The following is a 20,004-nucleotide window of genomic DNA, read 5'->3' on the forward strand; positions in this document are numbered from 1 at the left end:
AGAAAAAAATGTTTTTGCATTAGTTTTTCAACAACTTAGGTGAGTCTGAAATATATACCCAAGTAAATGGGGACTGTAATCGTGGCACGTTCAGAATCAATCTTTTCTGCAGACCAGGAAAGGAGCACTGAATAGCATTCATTTAGGTACTGCCAGATGTATTTCTGCAAGGGGCGTGCCTTGCCAAACCGCTTTGGATGATTTTAAGTGTTATTAAGCAGACTTAACAGGGGCAGCTGGCCCTCAGGATAGAAGTAAAGGACCATGGCACAGAAATCCTTGGTGGAGGAAAGTTCCAGGGCAAACCCATCCTCAGAAGGAGAAGCGCCCAAATGCAGACTGGATTTGAATATCTGAGTTAACAACTCTGGGAATACTTCTCTTCCTCTTGGCCAGCTCCTTCTATGTTGTGGCTGGTTTGCATTTGTGTTTGAAGTACCAGGCGGTTTAATGAAGTTATTCTTTTATAAATTTTGCAACACTGAAGCAAGCATGAGGGCTTTAAATTAGAATAAGTGCCACTTCTGTGTGGCAGGTTCCTTTGAGGACTGATTAGAAAGAGGCCTCCTGCCGCCCAGTCCTTTCTGCCCGGCAGCGGCGTTGGTGCGTGGGCTTGTTTACAGCTCACCTTTGAATTTGCACGAGAGAGAGCGAGCGTACACCATGCCTGCTGCCTGGGCCTCTGTTAGCGGAAGCTGTCTTCCTTTCCAGGATCATGTTAAATACTTCACTTTAAGGAGTTATTTTTTTTAATTATATTGCTTTATTGTAATGAATTAAAATTAACTTGGAGCAGCAAATTATCTAAGGATGTGAGGGTTATAGATTACTGTCACCATAGCTACAGCTTTGTCGGGGGGGGGAACTCAAGGGCTGTCTTTCTAGAAGCTCAGTGCACCATGAGGGGTGAGGAGACTGTTCCACAGAGACCGAGAAGCAGCGTCAGAAAAGATGCCCAGGAAATGGGAAGAGAACGGGAGTTTAACGTGTGGGTTTATGAAGCGAATAAAGGCTCTTCTTGGCCAGAGTGGTGGGCAGCTCTGCCGTTTTAAGACCTGAAAGCTTCTGGGACAAGAAGAGATGAGGCACAAGAGGGAATCCAAGTGTATGTTAAGACCCAACAAGGTTCCATGTAGAATAAGGGATGCACTTGGCATTCCTGATTCCCTCTCTTCCTGCCTGTGTGCACTGGCTAACAGACGGGTGATTTCAGGGGACGCGAGGCAGGACATTATTAAAGAAATGGGCTTGAAGCTTTCTGCAGGACACAAAACATGCAAGGGGGAGGGAAAGGAAAGAGAGCAAGCCAGGAAAAAAGCACCAAACTTAAGTACAGAATTATTTCTCTTCTCTCCAAACCGGGATTATTTTTTTTTTTTAATTGAAAGTGAGAGACACCCAAATGGAATTGGGCTTGTGAAATATTCGCATTTTAAAAGGACTTTCTTAGAATTTAAAGCGAGGCCTACTTGGGGCTCCTTCTAATTGCATTCTCCATGCAGGAATATGAGCCCTGGGGGACTTCCCCCAAAGATCAAAGGCAAACACCAGGGATTTTACCTGTAGAACCCATGCAGGAATGTACCTCTCTCCCGGCTCCACAGCACACACTCATGCCAACATCCAGCATAGGCACGAGTGTACACACATGCACATGTGCACACACACACTCATCCTTCTGCAGTTTCATTATGGAAATTTTGGAAACCAACATATCGTCTTTTCACAGTTCTATTCTTTGTGTGTATATTTACTAGAGCAAACGCCCTAGTAGACAAGCATTCGGTTGCCTATGGTGGGGAAAGGTTGTTTTCTGTTATTCTTCATGATTTATAACATGTTGACTTACTCTTACTGTGAGTTTACCTCCTAGAGAGTGTGGCAGTGTTTTTACTAAAAGAAATAATACACTACAAGGAAGTGGCATTTCTTTTGCTCTTTGCCCAAGTTCAATAAACTATTCTTCGTAATTATTGGGAATTGGTTGAAGGGAATCCTTGTCCATATCAAGTGGAAAAGCAGGAAGAGTTCGTGCTTCCTCCCCCTCCCTAGAAAGGTTACCCTTTGAATATAAATTACTATGCCTTGTGCTTCTCCCATTCTAATCAGATGACCTTTTGAGTCCGGCGGACAGAGTTTAAATCCTAAGCCTGCCAGTCAGTTTTTACATCAATGCCCTGTTCCAACAGCTTTCAGGTACATAACTTTCAATGGATTTCAAAAACAGACGTGAAGTAAGTCATGCAGGCGGAATCTTGCTGCTGATGGTCAGGCAACCTAACTTGACTGCAAGATCTTGGGCCAAGTAATGTGACGATGGGTAATTTCACTAACTAAACCCTTTACAAAAAACCTTCTGGGATTCAAAGTCTAAGAGAAAAGGGAGGAGCAGGAAATGTGTAATGTTTGCAAGAGGACAGTTCTGAGCAATTATCAATTTAAGCTCCCATTATTTGCTGCTAATTACTACACGAGGCTGTTAAATATTTAGCAGAAGTTTGTTTAATTGTGTTTGACTTGGGATGGGGCGGGGGGCTTGAATATGACTTGAGCATCATGAGTCAGTGTGTACACCCAGAGCCAGGCAGAGAGGAAATTTGCATTCACCCAAGATGAACACATTTCAGTGTTAGCCAAGCCTTCTTTTTCCTTCATTCCACAGATTTATCTTTAAGGTATCTACAATTAGAGCACGAAGAAGGGGCACTGTTCACGGATGTAAAATTGGAAGGAGGTCATTCTTAACCTGGTTTACAGGTGTTCTGGTTTAGAAAGCACCAGTGTGATAAATTAAACATTACAGGGGAAAAATTAAAGCTTAGCAACAACCGGCACATGGACACATCTGTCTGTGAAGCACTGACTTAATCCCTGAATATCTTATTAGACTGTATTGCCTATCAAAGCCTTCTGTCCCACAATGCGCTGGATCCTGCAATTCTAGAATCTGAGCAGAATCTTTAAGCTCTGGCCTCTCTTTCACTTTTGCTGGCTCTCTGCAGTTTGATTTAAATTTTCCGTTGCCTCCATGCGTGTAAACAGGTAGGTCAACTCATTATTCTCTTTTAAAAATAAACTTTGTACTTTTAATGTATTTCCCAGCGGCTATTTTGCTCTTTTTAACCTATTCTTCTAATTCGGCACCTTTTTTTTTTTTTTTCTTTTTCCTCAATGTAGTGGATAGTGCATGCTCCTGTCAGTTCAAAAAAGGGAAATTTCAAGCCTGTCCCATATGCAAAACAGATAGGGGTCAGGTAGCGACTGAAATTTTACTACCATTTCTTTTCATGTATTTTATTTATTTATTTATTTTTAATTAATTAATTAATTTAAATTTTGGGCCATGCTGTGTGGCTTGCAGGATTTTAGTTCCCCAACCAGGGATCGAACCTGCACCCTTGGCAGTGAAAGCAGAGTCCTAACCACTGGGCCACTAGGGAATCCCCTTTACTACCATTTTTAAGCTCGTAATGAGAAATGAAATGGTTACGAAGTTCACATTGTCACGTATGACCCATCATCAGTATTTGTCCTTTTGAAGCTGGTGGACCAGCGTGGCTTGTTTTATTTCTCTGAAGTGTTTAATTGTCAAAATACTAAAAATTGCTCTACATTAGCAATTTGGACATGGCATTCCTTTAAAAATTAGTCTTTGCTTAGGCTTCTGAAGACTCACGTTAGACTAAGGCTAGGCTGGCTTTAGGTAGATATTCTCAAGATATTGTTCACCACCATTGGCTTTCCCAGCTTGGTTTGCTGTTGTAAACAAAAGAGCACCTGTGGTGAAAATAGGCTCTGTTTGAAGTGACCCCTACCTCCCTGCCCAGCCGCACGGATCTTCAGCCCCACAGGGACCAGTACCCTGCCCTCGGCCACTCTCAGCCTGGCTCCTGCTTGGTCTCTCCCCCTGGAGCCCGTCACTCTCTTCTAACCTCCCATTCCAGCACCGGGCAAGTGTGACTCCTCTGAGAACTAAGCCCAGGAGGTGAGGCGCCCTTTCTCTGTGGCCCATGGCACCCTGTCCTCCTGTCCCTGGTGAGTGCCCTGACGGTGAGCAGCTGTAGTCTCTGCAGCCAGCCCAGCCCGGGGATGAGAACATAGCGACCTGCACCGCTCAACAATTGCTTCTTCCCACAAGCCAGCTCAGCCGCTGCAGTGGCTATAAGACCTTGAAAGTTGGCTTAAACTCTCTGGGACTTAATTTCCTCACCTATAAAATGAGATGTTGGGACAGATGCTGCTAGAACTCTCCCAGCTCTGAAACCATTTCTTTTTTATTCTGAAGTATCACTTACAGGTGTTGTTGGCTCGACCAGCAAATGAGGGATGATGGCTTTGCATTTCGTTCAGAGTAGGGAGTGGTTTCCATAGCCTAAATAGTAATTTCCAGATTTTAATATTTGGGTCCCTTTATACTTTATTAGATTGTAAATATTTCTAAAGCAGCACTGATTAAGTGCCACTAAAATGTACCACCTTTGTTCATTGATGGTACATGGAAGGTCTTAGTAAACTGCTGAATGAGTGGACATTTTTGGAGAGATGATTATTTATACAAGCAATGCCATTTATTATCTATCTCGAAGAATCCTTTCCCTGACTTCTCAGCAAATGCCCATTCTCACCATTGACCATCTTTTTAAATGCCATGCCATAGTTCCATGTGGCATATATGTGTCCCTCTTGCTGTCCCCCCTTTTTTTTTTTTTTTGTAATTTGACGGGGGGAGATAGCTCTGAGACTGAAGACTAGGTCGCATCCTCAAGCAGGCGCGGCAAGCTCAATGTGTTTTCAAAACACTGGAAGCAGTGGTCCTCAACTGGGGATGATTTTTTCCCCCAGGGGCTATGTGGCAAGGTCTAGAGATTTCTGGCTGTCACGACTGGGAAGGTGCCCCTGGCATGTTGTTGACAGAGGCCAGGGATGCTGCTAACATCCTACTGGGCACAGGGCAGACCCCTAGAGCAAAGACTAGTCCCCCTCGACATTCCAGTACTGCTGAGGTTGGGAAACCTTGTCCCACTGGCCTTCTAGAATCTATTTAATTTGTAGGCATCTCTCTCTAGAACAAAGCAGTTGAATGACATATTTTGTATAATGACTAAGAAATAGCTTACTGGATTGTGTTTTTGGTTTCTCTGGGTGAGATAGAAGCACTTTATACTACAGATACATGGTCAAGCCTTCTGAACATAAACTCATAAACATGCCAGTGTCCACATGCTTCAGAGTTACCTCAGCCCAACCTTTTCTAGGCATATTTAGCATGAATGTCCGAAGAACAGCAAATACAAAAAAAAGTCCTTCAGTGAGGTTTATTAGAATGTGAAATCATTTCCTATGGGAGGTGTGATAGAAGCTTCATTGCCAAAAGCATTTAAAACTAGCCTAGAGTGTGAACTTTATAAAACAATTTTTGTCCAACAAGGGGACAAACTAAATAACCTAATAGTCCTTTTCCTTAATATCGTGTATTTTTCTGATCACTTCTGATGATACCCTTTCACCTTTTGCTTTAATATAGCTTAGTGTCATCCAGAAAATGCTTTGAGATGTCAGGCCAAGCCCATGTGAACTGTTAAATGTCAAAAGAAAATGCATCAGTGTCTCTCTAAGTTCATAGTGATGACATTACCATATGAAAAAATAAAAAGGGAAATTCTGTCAGCGCAAACATGATCATAAATGCAACATTCATGGCATTAGAGAGAGGGGCAAAAGCATATCGTGACAGACGGTTTGGGAAATCCCATTGCTGTTTATCAAAATAAAGTGTAGAACCTCATTTTAGTGAATCCTGCCAAAGTAAAAATCGTGAGTCAGCCACCCTGGTCATGAACATCCATCATACGAGTATGTCTTTTAGACTGTCAGCGCACTTTGGGAAATACTATACATTTGTCTTTGAAGAACATTCATTAAAACATATCTCACCAAAATGCACATACCCACATATAGGTTCCCGACGTTTGCCAGGTAGGGCCCATGAAAACACAATTACCCCAAACTTCTCCAGCTAAGACGTATATGATTTGTAGACAAGGGAAACTTTGGGGTGGTAAAACGGGGTCTAACTGGTATTTTGGATGATTTGGGTGATTTTTAGAACATTCTAACAGTACTTCCAAAGCTGAAGCAATTCACTTTTAATTAATTTAAAACTCTGAGTACTTCGGTAGTCATGTGGACTTCGAAAATGTTAATTTAGTGCCTTCACATCCTGTTAACCTTATCAAGACAAAGGCTACTCTTCGCCATTGTATTTTTTTCTCTAACCTATGGGGGAGATCACCCAGTAGCCTCTCTCCATTAGCCAGATACACTCCTAAAGCTGTTTTACTAGCAAAAGAACTTGGGAATGAAAAAAAGAGAGAGGGTGGAAATGTAAAACTCTTGATTAGAAAGTATAATTTAATAGAACATGTATTGAACCAAATGTATTGATTAATGTAGAAGATATAGTACTTATATTGATTCAAACCAGAGATTTAGTACTAAAAGCTCTAAGCCAAAAAGCTGCTGCAGATTTGCTACAAAAGTCAGTTTAATGCTGTCCTTGAGAGCGCCTTCACAAAGAAATTCTTCTAATGTTTGAGGACTAGGTAGAATGCGGTATATGTCAGTTTGATCCCGGAGGGTTTTATTTTGTACTCTAATAGCTGTTACGAGCCTACATTATATCCAAGGAGTAATTTTCCTTAGGGGTGCCCGGCTCGCTTTGTGTCAATATTCTAGCATTTTAAGTCACGTACAGTATATGCTTCTGGGAACAGGGAAGGAGCCAGCCAGACTCATAATGGTCTGCATTCATTAATAAAGGCAGAAGCTTCTGTCCCTCCACTGCCCGCTACGGGGATGCCTCTTTGGCCTTCAGGGACCCGTGCAGACACATTTAAAGAAAGCTTTATTTTGAGTGGGCAGGAGATAAAATGTAGGACTCGCAGGCATCTCCTAAGTCAGCTATATGCCCGAGCACAGGGTGACCTTAATGGGTCAAAGAAGAATGCAGGTCAAAAGACTTATTATCCAGGCTGTTGGAAACCAATTGCTTTTGTTTAAAAAAATAAATAAATAATTAAAAAAAAAAAAAAGCAGTAGTGCTTAAAGGTGGACGATAATGTAGAATTCTGTTTGCAGCCTGTAACTGCACGACTGTATGTGTACTGGGATATGCTTCTAGAAAAATGAAAGCATACAGGCTATCCATAGTGCTTACAGATAAAGGTCCAGCCCTCGTGATAAAAAGGAAGGGTAATATAATTAGTTAATCAGTGATGACTGATTACGGATGTGTGCGTTCTTCAGCTAAAGAAAAAACAACATGCTGCCATGGTGCTGTCACCATCTGTTGAAAGAAACAGCCACATTTAATCCTTCTGTGTCTTTTATTTCTTCCCGCCTCGCATTGTTGCAAAGCCACAATTGCCTACTATTTCTTCTGGTTGGAAAACATCTCATTTAAATTGAATACAACTGCAGTTTAAATTCGGGATTCTAATGGCATGGTGAATTAGTGGAAAGCTTGTTATATTTGTTTTTTCATTCCTTTTTAAAATAGCATGCTGTCTCTTTTTCTTAGTTTTAAAAGCTTGTCAGAATTTGAGACAAAAGGCTATAAATACACAACTCATGGTAAAAATGATTAACATCTTTGAATCAACAAAGCTCACAAAACTTCCATTCTGACAGTTTTTATTTTTATTATCACTGCTATGTAACATTTTGCCGATGCCAACAGAGGGCTACGAAGCACAGACAACGAGACGTGGTCTGTCAAAATATCGGACAAGCGAGGGCAAGCTGTGGCACCGTTTTTGGGGCTAGGGACTTAATTTTTCTACCCTGGGAAGGTAGATTCCCCCTGGCTTTCCTCCAGAGCTTAACTTCATCTTTGTTATAGGTACAGATATTCAAATTCACATCAAGATCACAGGAAAATGGGATAGTTTGGCCAAGGTGAACAGTTACAGGGGATGGTGGGTTGTTGTTTTTTTTTTAATTTAAAAATATTTTGCTTGGATTGCATTTTAAATAGGATTAAACCGTTTGACCAGTAAATGTGGTCAGCCCTCTGAAAGGAGGAGGCTGAATTAATCATGTGTTAGCGTGCCAAGCCCAAAATGAGAATTCCAGTCTTGTAAAATGAAAGGCATCTCATATTTTTAAAGAAATTCATAGTGCTAGAAGGGAATTTTTAAGGTCCTCATCTGTTTTTTAGCTTTCTAAGTCTAATTTCACATTTTAGAGAAAAAAAGATAGAACAAACTCCTTCTAAATGGGGCCCTTTTCAGTAAAGAGTGTTTCTGTTGTTGTTGTTGTTTTAAACCTGGCTCTTAAAGTATCATACCTAGATGGATCGTCTTTTAAGCTTTAAGGTGTGTTGTGAATTTGATTTTTTTTTTAACACAAACCCCCCTCGTGTAAAACAACTGTTCATAACTGGGATTAATGGTTTGCAATTTTCGGTTACTTAGACGTGGGGGTCTCCAAGAGATGGCTTTTTGCAGAGTAGAATATGGCTCTCTGTGGGACTGCAGAAGTTTTCTTCTCTTCCAACTTCCTTTTCTGTCATCACCCCCCCCAGCCCGCGTCGATGTTGCACTGATGTTCTCCTCGATTATGTAAAACACTTTCCCTTCATTGGAACAGATATTTTTTCTCATAACCTGTCATTGAATTAAAGTACCTTGGGGACTGTGAATTGCTGTGTAAAATTGGTGAGATTACCCACTGCTTTGTTCTAGCGTAGTGGTTTCCTCCAGACCCAAAGAACAGAAAACTCGTATAGGAGAAGGCTGCTTGCGCGTGGCCCGGCAGCCTTTTCTCGCCCTGCGCGTCCCCGCCTGTGCTGCAGGGGCTCAGGAAGGGCTCTGTGGTGTGGCGGGGTGTGGGGAGGAGATAGGGCAGGCACCTGCCCTCTCCTTGGGCTTAGCGCTTCTCTGGTCTACTTTTCATCTTTCCCACTCGCTTCTTGTCTCCCTTTCTGTCTGTGATTTTAAAAACACACCAAATAGGTGGAAGGCTCCCATGAAGCAACTTCTTGTTTCTCTTATCCTTGGACCTTCAGTGAAGTCTGGAGACAAACACTCCTCATCTTTCTCTCCAACCCCTAAAAACCAACCCAGTAACCTGTGCAGCTCAGACATTCCTTCCTTCCTCCAGAAGATGAAATCAGGCCATTTGTATTTTCAGTGACTCAAAGTACTGCGTGGAGGAGGGAAACAGTCACATCCCAAAGATCCTCAGAAGTGGTGAGGACAAGCCCTTGAGGACTGGATCAGAATCACCTGTTTGTTTTGTTTTCAATGCAAATATGCCCAGTTGCCACCTTGAGAATCACAGACAATGGTGAGCCAGGACTGGGAGGCCTGACCTCACCCCCAGCTGATCTGGAGAAAAAAAGAAAAAGAAGGACAAAAAGTGATCTCAATGGTATACAGGTATCTCTACACCGAGAGAACTTTCTGCCTTTACCATGTTTCATGCCAGGTTTCCCATTTAGACGTGATTTGTATTACAGCTCTTTAGTTTTGTTGAATCTTGAATTTTGCAAGCCGTACCCTTGTCCTTCTCTCAGATGATATATATTTTTTCTCTTTATATGCAAAGCATACATCCTTTATAGTAGCAACTTCAATCTGTTGCAATAAGTGATTCATATGTATTTGTTCATTTCTTTGCAGCTCCGAAGAGACTTGTATGGCTTTGGTTTAGGATGAAAGCATCCAAGAAACAACTGTTGCCAACTATTATGGCCAACTTGTGTTAGGTTTTTGTTCCGCAGTATCTTAATATAGGCACATAGAAGAACACAGGATAGATTGCAGTATAGCTTCCTTTATTAACCACTAAAATTCGATTGAATGTGGAATGTCTATAGTAAGCGCTTAAATATTTTTAAATAATGTTATTAAACTGATTTCTGTTTTTTACTTTATGATAAAAAGTAATCACACATCCTCCTGTCAACGTTCTACCATTTAGATAACTATTGTCATAGATTCTTGTATTTATTTTCTTAATTTTTTAAATTAAAAAAAAAAGCACCTTTCTGTAAGATCAGGCTTGACTCTTTGAGATAGGAAAATGCATGAAAAAGTTTAGACAGACAGTGCACTTTGAGTAATTGAACTTTTTTACTGTTTATAACCTCTTTGATCATAATTATGTTGATATTTAAGGGGATAGCAATGTTTCTTAGTCTCATCAGTATTTTGATTACCCTTTATGTCTACGTGTTGGTGAAAAATAATTTGCAGAAGTATTTATTTAGAATCAATACAAAGAAAAAAAGAGTTGGCATAAAACCGGTCTGCTCCTGTATGTACTTTTAGGCGAGGACTACTAAAGAAAAATTTAAAATCCAGCTTGTCTTTTACTGAATTAATAAAAATGGTATGTTTTAAATAAGGCTGAGTGAAATAACATCCTCATTATGTGCTGTCAATCTTCTTACAAAATGGGCTTAGTTTGAAATAGGGAACGGAAGACCTGGGTCCTTTTCACAAGACTCATGTCTCCTTCATTGGTGCTCTTAGCCCCAGCTGGGCAACCCTGAGAGCCAAGCCTCTGGTCCTGCATCCTTTACTCATCGGGCAGGCATTTTGCTAGTTTGGTGGGGGATGAAAAGATAACAAAGATCTCTGAGACAAAGCCCTCTGTTGCAGACTTTCCATAGCTCCTCTTTCCCTACAAGACAAAGCCTGAACTCCTTAGCCAGGTACAGAGGGCTCTTCATAATCTGGCCGCAAACTTCTCTCTGTCTTTATTTCTCATCAGCATGCTTGGTTCTGGACACTTGAGAAGATTCCAACCAAACTGAACACGTTGCAGGTCCACGAACATACCTTGCATATTCTTCTTTGCCTTTACCCACGTGGGTCTTTGGCCTGGAATGCCCGCCCTGCATCCCAAATGCCTCTTCATTCATATTCATTCATAGTATTCCAGCCTCAACTAAAATGTCACGAGTTATGTCCACTGCAAAGCCTTCCCCAAAGGCCAGGCAGGGTTAGGCGCGCATGATACTCCTATGATCATTTCTAATATAATCCCACCAGGTTGCTTTACCATCATGTGCCCACGTGACTTTCTTGAGACTGTGAACACTCTAAAGATGTGAAGGCAGGGACCGTCCTTCTCCCGTCAGTGGCCCTTGCCTAGCTTGTCAGTCGTTCAATTGGCCAGACCCGCTTTGCTGAGTGCTGCAGTCCTGGGGGCTATGCCTGGTGGTGATACCAGGATGCAAGAGACGCTTGCATCTCTTGAATAAGTGAATGAAGACCAAAATTACAGACACAGGGAGAGAGCCGAAATTGCAGATAACCACAAGACCCCGGATGCGTACGATATAAGCAGTATAAAGCACAGTGGGAAATCAGAGAAGGGGGAAAGCAGTTTTAGACGGGATGAGCATGAAGTGGTAGTATTTTGTGGTAGACCTCAAGGTTCTGATCAGAAGGGATGGGGAAGGGGGTCGACTGGGAGAGGTGGGAGAACGAGGCTCAGGGGAGGCACAGCGGAGGGAAGGTGCACATCAGGCCATCTCCAGGCGTTTGCTCCGAATGGAAGTCCCGTGGACCTGTGACCATCCCCTGTGCAGGCCACAGGCCCAGGTCTGGGGCCCAGTGTTTACCCCCAGGACCTGGCTTGTAGTTATAAGTTACCCAGGAATCCCAGTTGCCGGCTCAATTTGGAACCGGGATGTTGGCTCAGAAAGGGGACATGCTGTGTGGATGGAGAGGAGGCCACCAGAATACAACAAGGACGGCACCCGCTGGGGACGGGGGAGGTTGCAGGCTGCTGTGATCTGCTCCTGCGCCAGGATGGGACCCAGCACCAAGCCCACCCCAAGGAGAGGAACTGGAGAAGCTTCCTGTCCTCTCTGTCAGTTGTCGGCCAGGCTGTTCTTGCCCGTAAAGTCTATATTCAGGGACAGATAGAGCCTCTGCTGTTAAGACGTTCACCTTCTAAGAGTGAGTAGAACAAAAGCATCTGTAATGAATGGAAATGATGCACAGATAAATATAACTGTTAAAATAGTGCTACCCAGGCATTTGAAAAGACGGTCGTATCCTGATAAGAAGAGATGGTGGAAGGTAGGGCGGCGGTCTCCGGGGAAGCAAAACAGAGGCAGAGAAAGGGGAGACCCCTGGCCCCGCCCTTCCATCCTGGCTCCCACTGGGGGAGGGGAGGAGCCGGTCCCATGAGCACCGATTCATCTGGGTGCAGAAATACAGTATTTAGGTCATTATAAATCAATCAGCATTTATAGATACTTGGTTTGATGAAAATACAATCACTTAAGGTTTTTTTTTTCCCCCTCTTTCATTACAGAATCATACGATGACCCAACACAGCAGTTAGTGCAAGCACGGTCTCTCAAGGAGAATGACTTTTGTGGCACAAAAAGGGAACATATTTTACTCTTTGCACGAAACTTTCATTGTTAATGTATATTATTCAGAAACATTGTATTGTACCATAAAACTTGTATTATCAAAACTGTTGGATGTTCATGTGTTTGAACTTTTGAGCACCGGATAGACCCCCTGTATATAAAGTGTCTCACATGTATTATGTCGTCTGAAACTAAAATGGTCTTATAAAGACAAGTGGACTTGGGCCCTATTCAGGCAAGATTTTTAAAAAAAAATGTGAGCAAAATGGCTTAAGAGAAAGTATTTTCAAGGAAGACAGATTAAAACAACCCTGTTACACAGGAGACTATGTTTGGACTTCCTTTTCTTAACACTTAAGCCTAGAATTTCTCTTTTGGTATATCAACAGTTAAACCCAAGACTATTTTTTATTGCTGAAGATTCTTGCAAACCATGAAGAGATGTTCTCACAGAACCCCACAGCTGGATAAGGCCCGTATATATATTTGTAAGCCTTGCAATGTGACAGGTAGCATCACTATATATGCAATAGTTGTTATGTAGACTGTCAAAGAATTTTTTTTTCCTGGATACATTTGAAGCTTTGAGTGTTCAAGGTTTTCCTTAATGATTTCACACAGCCAAATTCTTGAATCAGTTGAACTAACCTGTATGTTACTGTTATTAATGTTTACTCTGCGGTCTGAACCTGGAGATTACTGGAATTGTTTTCCAAGAGGAAATAAATTCAGTTTACCATTAGGTATGAGTGTATTTGTGTGTTTTCTTTTTCTAGTTACTCTGCCATTAAAAAAAATCTAATTGCCCGCACCCTTGGAAATGAGTTCTGCTCTTGAGAATATCCCAGGCATAACCTCAATCATATTTAAGCTTTCCACGCTGGGCCAAAAGCAGCTGGGAGGAGATTCATCACATCGCATAGGGAAGGAATCAGACCCGATGTACTTCTTCCTCTCGCAGATCCTACCAGGTCACATTGTACTGGAGGATTTTGACATCACAGATGGATGTGATGGCTGTTTTCTGCATAATTTGCAGCCCAATTCATGTCATGCTGTGCAAATCTGAACTCAAAGTAGATGGCTGCAATTTGAGAGGCAGTTTGGCTTATGTGTACTTAAGAAGCAGCTTTGTTCATTCAGAAGACAAAGCACAGAGCGGGGAGCCCGTGAGCCTCGCACTGGCACAGAGCGCAGACTCGGCGTGATCTTCTCCGCATCAGCCACCTCCAGGCCTCAGTCCCCCAGCCCGGAGAGGCGACATGGCTTGGTCATAGGCCTTCACGCAGGCACGGGGTGTTGCCTGGAAGTTTGCTCACTGGTTGCTCACACCATGGCTTGCCACAAAATGGTGAATGAATAGGCACTCGAATTTCAGAGGCGCTTTTTTTGGGGGGGGGAAGAGAATAGCCATATGTACGTTGAGTCCTGATATACATGTTTAGCCAAAATCAGTAACTATAGACCTGATATTAGTGGGCAACTTTGATCCACATCCTGCTTAAAATACTTCACCCACTGTGACTCTTTCACCCTCTCTGAAACTCTGAGGACCTCAAGCAGCTCTTTAAACAAGCGAGAATCTTCACAGCACTTTTTCTGATGGAGAAGCTAAAAGCATGGACCGGTTCACTTCATTGTGACCACCTGTCACCAGGGGAACCATGAATGAAACCCAGATACCAGCCACGCAAGGTGTAAGCCTCACCCCATGGTGCTCAAACCCTAGCCTGCGTCAGGATCACCTGGAGGGCTTGTTACATCACAGGGTACTGGACCTGACACCCGGAATTGCTGAGTCAGTAGACCTGGTGGGGCTCAAGTGTTTGCAGTTCTAGGACATTCCCAGCTGGGGCTCACGTTCCACACTTTGGAGGACCACACTTTGAGACCCACTGTTCTACCCCATTTCCAAATTAGTTGAGTGCATTGAATGTGAATAGCCATGCAGAGTGCTGGTAAATTATATTACTTATTTTGATACCAATAAAAGAAAGTTTGGTCAAATTTTAGGACCATTCAGAAACAGGTACCTCCTGGTAATTAATGTACATTTGCTTGCCAGAGTGTATCGTGTGTGTGTTTAGTTTTTTAATGCTAGGAAAACCTACAACTATACATTTCACAATGGATTGCCAGCATGCTATTTAATTAAAAAGCTTTTTCACCAGCTACATAAATAATGAAGTATGCTAAGAATATGCAAGTACATTCATAATTAAAATACTCAGCTATGTTTAAAAAAATTAAGATCTCTGGCCTATTCAAGGATTTTGCATTTAAAATGAAATAGCCACACGATGATTTTTTAAAAAGCTTTAAAACCTCAGGTTATTAATGAGTGGGTTATATTTTACTAAAAGGAAGCTGCTCTTCATTCATGAAAAGGAAGCAGGTGATGGTATTATCCAGGGATGGAGCCTAGGCTGCCTTTAACAGCATCACCTCTGAGAGACTTCCCAGGCTCCCGGTAAACAGCAAGGGTTGGAATTCCTAGGAAGCGATGGAGGCTGGTGCCTATCATTCTAGAGGCTGTCACATGGCTGGCCACTGGGCTTCTTCAATACAAGCATGTTTCAGCCTCTTCCCAGGTAAAGCTGGAGGCCAAAGAGGTTGACCCTTATTGCTCCATATGCCTGCCCGATCCTCCAGTGACTATGAGATCGTTCAGATTCAGCAGGCCCTTCTTTATAACCAACCATTCTTTGGATCATAAATACTGAACGCTGTGTGGAGCAGTCACTCCCTCCTTCTGCTTATTACCTTGTTTATATTTATTTCCTGCTTCATTCCCTAAGAATATAAGGCAACTTAAATAAAGGTTAACAAAACGTTAATAGGGAGCAGCATCGTGCAGAGAAGAGAAAATACAGTAAAGCAGTTGGCCTGTTTTCTGCTGTAATTTTGGTTTTGAACGCATTTTCGCACTGGCTTTGAGCTTCCTGGTAGTAAAGGGAAAAACAACAACAGAAAGGAAGGATTATACCACTTGCTCACGAGAGATCTTTTTCCCTATCACTCAATTCCAAAAGAAATTTCTCAGTGACTTTATATGCAGTCAGGTGGCCAATACAATGGCCACTGTTCCTGACCCTAATTTTATGGTCTCATGCAGTGGCTGTCATCTGGAGGAGTGTGGCTGCACCTACGGGTAGAGGCCAGAGATGCTGCTAAACATCCTATAGTCCACAGGACAGGTCCCCAGAACAAAGAATTATCAGGTCCCAAATGTCAACAGTGCCAATTTTGAGAAACTGCTCTAATGTAAAATTCTCTATGATTGTTCAAGGACCTTTTTACATTAGAATTATCTGGAAAACTTTAAAACCCTATTGCCTGCAAGATTCATATATATGTGTGCGTGCGTGCGTGCGTGCGTGCGTGCGTGCGTGCGTGTGTGTGTGTGTGTGTATTTTGGCCTCACTGTGTGGCTTGTGGGATCTTAGTTCCCCGACCAGGAATTGAACCCCTGGGCCCCAGCAGTGAAAGCGCCGAGTCCTAAACACTGGACCGCCAGGGAACTCCCCTAAAAAACTCTATTGCCTGAATCCCACCCCCAGAGAGGCTGACTTAATTGGTCTAGAATGCAGACGTGCCCCCGGTGATCCTAGTGCAGCCACACCTGAGACCCACTAGGCCAGGCTCCATTCACACGTAAGTATACTGGGCTCAAGACTAGAAATTTGAAAATAACATCCAAGGAGTAGAGAAGTATGGGCCTCAAACTCTCTTTCCTCAACATTACTTTTTAACAACTGGGCGTGTAATGCTTATTTTAACTCTAAAGTAACATAACCTATGACAAGCTTCAGAAGAAGGGGAAAGGGGGAAAATGACCCAGAACCCCACGTGGCACCCTTACCCCTGATTCAGGATCACAAGTTTTATGAGTGAGAAGTCTGGCCCCATGGGAACTCTGGCCGCCCAGAGAGCAAATCACCCATCACCTGCCAAGGCCAGGTCGCCCAGTGTCTCAGGAGGAGCCAGCAATCCGGGTGGTTACGTGCCATGTGCCAATTTCTGAATGTTGGCAGCCTACTCCATTTGTTATTCAAGCTCTGCTGACCCCCACTGTGCAGGCCATATGAGACAGACTTTCGGGCCAGGCCCTACTCTCGGATTGCCAGGTTTGACCTTCAGCATCAAGTATTATTTTTTTCCAATTATTTTCATTCCAGACTATTTAAAATGTTTGTTTAATATTATTATACGGGGCTTCCCTGGTGGCGCAGTGGTTGGGAGTCCGCCTGCCGATGCAGGGGACACGGGTTCATGCCCCGGTCTGGGAAGATCCCACATGCCGCGGAGCGGCTGGGCCCGTGAGCCATGGCCGCCGAGCCTGCGCATCCGGAGCCTGTGCTCTGCAACGGGAGAGGCCACAACGGTGAGAGGCCTGCGTGCCGCAAAAAAAATAAATAAATAAAAATAAAATAAAATAAAATTATTATACGATTTGTATATGTGAGCATCATATGCAGTTTTGATGTTGCTTTGCGGCCTTCATATTTCTATTGCTTCAGGTAGAACAGCAATGCACCAAATGGATGTGTTCTATATAAGCCTGCCCTTGTTCCTGGATATTTAGATGTCAGATGGATTTTTTCTTTTTTAATGATGAAGGATAAAAAATAGCAGAAAGTCAGTATTCTCCGTTGCAAGTCAGATATGCTATATTCTCTGTGGCAAATGGAGGCTAGGTTAAATATGCTTTGGAAATCATGTAAATGGGTGAGAGGGTTGACATTCTGCTTTGAAAGTTGATAAACTTAACCAGTGTTCCAGTCCAAATGGAAGGTAAAGACCCCAGAGGCGGCCCCCAGGGGTCCCCCCCAGGCTGAGTTAGGCTCCTTGGAGCAGTGCTGGGTCTGTTCCAGAACTTGGAAAAGGATTCCGATGAACCCTCAAGTTCCACTCTACAGAGCACGGCAGCCCCGCTTTGTGCCTGTCGGGGTGCAACATTGCAGAACCCTTGAGAAAGGACGTTTGAAACTCCAGATCCATTAGAGAATACCTGCAAACGCTTCTCCACTCGGCTTCAGCAGGCCGGAGCCTCTTACCGTCTCCCTTGTCTCGAGGGAGCACTACCAAAGGTACTGCAAACGCCCAGAGTTCGAGAAAGAGGAATGATTTAGGGTAAAATGACCCGGCGTGGGTTTCTGGCAGAATCCCAAGGCTCAGGTCTGGTTGGCACTGCGTTCCCGGGTGAGCACCTCGCGGGGCCAGGGAGGAGCCCCGTCTCCGCCAGATTCCTTTGTAATGAAGTCAGCTGTCAACTGGGGGAAGGGCACAGAGCCCCTTTATTTCCAAGCAGGTGATGCAGCATATTAAAGGTTGAATTCCATCTTGTGCTCGCATCCTGAAGGAGCCAGTTTGCAGGCAAGCTCAGTTCTTTCTGCAAAGAGGGAAACTTGGCAATGGTGGAGGCTGAGTACTTAAATGGCAATCAACTTCTGGCTCATATCAATTAATTCCTTCATGGACTTCTGCCTAAGTATAGCATCTTGAATTCCCAGCTGCGGAGGCTATGAAAAACAGCCCAAACAACACACGCCATGATCCAGGGGATGGCGCGCCGGTGAAACGATGATGGGTGAAGCTGTCTCAGGGAAGCAGTGGGCGCCCATCGGGGGCTCCCTCTTCGTTTACCTGCAGAATCCAGGGCAGGACACATACTCCCTTCTCTGGGTGGGAAATTCTTTGAGAAAACTTTTACTATGTCCAAAGTGAAATCATTCTGAGGGGAATCACCTCCTTTTGGAGGTGATTTTTAAATATCCAAATCCAAAGTGCCCATGAGATGTGGAAGCAGGATGGGGACTAAGAAATCAGAGGAGGGCTTTGTCATCACTCAGACACCAGGAGAACCTATTCCCAAAGTGGTCCTCGTCCCACGGAACCTACCGGCGTCGTCTCCATCTCCCTTTCACGTGAACAAGGAGCATCTTGATTGAGCACTGCAGACACACTGAGGATGAATATCGGTGGTGCCACGTGAGATCTGGCAATCCTTCAATTCATCTGTCAAGCTCAGACCTTGACATCTACACGGGGTTGTGAATTTCAAATCCCTTATCACTCAGGTGGGTTCTCCTCATCTAATGCTCTAACAATGTGGCTATCACCAAGCTATAACCAATGAAAATCAAGGTCACGTGGCAGGGACAAACTACTTTTCCTCCGCTGCATGTGAAACATCCCTGGTTTGTCTCGCTCTCTGTCTTTTTAAAATTTTTTTAGTTTTTGCGGTACGCGGGTCTCTCACTGTTGTGGCCTCTCCCGTTGCGGAGCACAGGCTCCGGACGCGCAGGCCCAGCGGCAATGGCTCACGGGTCCAGCCGCTCCGCGGCATGTGGGATCATCCCAGACCGGGGCACGAACTCGTGTCCTCTGCATTGGCAGGCGGACTCTCAACCACTGCGCCACCAGGGAAGCCCTCTCTGCTGTCTTTTACTGAATCAGAGGGAGAGTTTGTTTTCCTTGTCCAGGAGACAGAACCTTTGTTTCTCTAAGGGAGTGTGCTGTCCAATATGGTAGCCGCTAGCTGCCTAAATATGTGGCTACTGAGATTGAAATGAATTTAAATTAGGCAAAGTTTAAAATTCAATTTCTCATTCTCACTAGGAACGTTTCAAGTGTTCAGCTGCTTTATGGGGCTAGGGGCTACACCGTATAGAACAGCACAGACACAGAACACTCTCCTAATCACAGAAAGTTCTCTTGGGCAGCTCGACCGTTCTAACCCACCCCCTCCCACCTCCTTTGACCCCTTCCATGTACAGAGGCCCCTCTTCCTCTAGCTCCTTTCATTTATTTTCCCACCTATCTTCATACTGTTCTCTGTCTTCAAATGTGCACAGGTTTTCCCCTCTTAAAAAAAAAAAAAAAATCATTTTTCCTGACTCCGAAACCTCCTCCCAAGGCTGTTTTATTTATTTTCTTCCAAATTTCTCAGCTCTGTGGTCTGCTCCCACATCCTCCACTTCCTGACCACTGACTCGCTCCTTCCTCACCTGCAGGCTGGCTTCCATCAATATCCATTTACTGAAAATGTGTTCCGAAGGTCACAGTGGCCTTCTCACCACCCAACGAGAAGGGTTTTTCCCCCCGTCCTCACTCTTCTCTGCCTTTCAATAATTTACACCATCAGTCACCAGGCCCCATGTTCTTGCTTGGCAGTATTTCTTATGTTTATTCTTTCCTTTCTATTTCCAATGACAGGACCCTAGGGAGGTCCTTTTCATCTACTACCTCTGGTCTCTCCTCTCTCTAATCCCTCTTGTATATAGCCACCATGTTCATCTTTATAAAACAATTATTTCACATCATTTCCTCACTCAGCAAATACCAGTGACTCCCAGAGTAAGGCAGTGAGAAAGAGTGTGGTTTAAATGGCACTTGAGCCCTTTTCTGCCACTTACTAGCTACGTAGCCTAGACCAACTTACTTGGCTTTTCCGAAATTTCTTTTTCCTTCTTTAATTTGCGGGTAAGTATACTTCCAAGTTGTTGTAGGGTGTTTGCTGGTGTTGCTGTCAGTGACTAAAAACACCTGAAATATATTAGATGCCCTATACAGGAAAGTTATTGCTTTAAGTATTATTATCT

At 43.6% G+C, this 20,004-nt stretch overlaps 1 protein-coding gene across 3 annotated transcripts in view; it reads left to right on the plus strand.

Annotated features, from left to right (window-relative positions):
• ZNF521 (zinc finger protein 521) overlaps window positions 1-13,142 on the plus strand; it is a 281,338-nt gene extending 268,196 nt beyond the window's left edge. For 2 of the 3 annotated variants that reach the window (XM_060121174.1, XM_060121175.1), the window contains exon 8: window positions 12,337-13,142. In XM_060121174.1, coding sequence (XP_059977157.1) covers window positions 12,337-12,366 — 30 coding nt within the window. In that variant the 3' untranslated portion in view covers window positions 12,367-13,142. Of the gene's footprint in view, window positions 1-9,192 lie in introns of all 3 variants that reach the window. The other variant, XM_060121176.1, reaches the window with a different exon arrangement.
• Window positions 13,143-20,004: the final 6,862 nt, after the last annotated feature.

The sequence above is a fragment of the Lagenorhynchus albirostris genome, chromosome 14, assembly GCF_949774975.1.
Source record: "Lagenorhynchus albirostris chromosome 14, mLagAlb1.1, whole genome shotgun sequence".
In the NCBI taxonomy this organism is placed as follows: Eukaryota; Metazoa; Chordata; class Mammalia; order Artiodactyla; family Delphinidae; genus Lagenorhynchus; species Lagenorhynchus albirostris.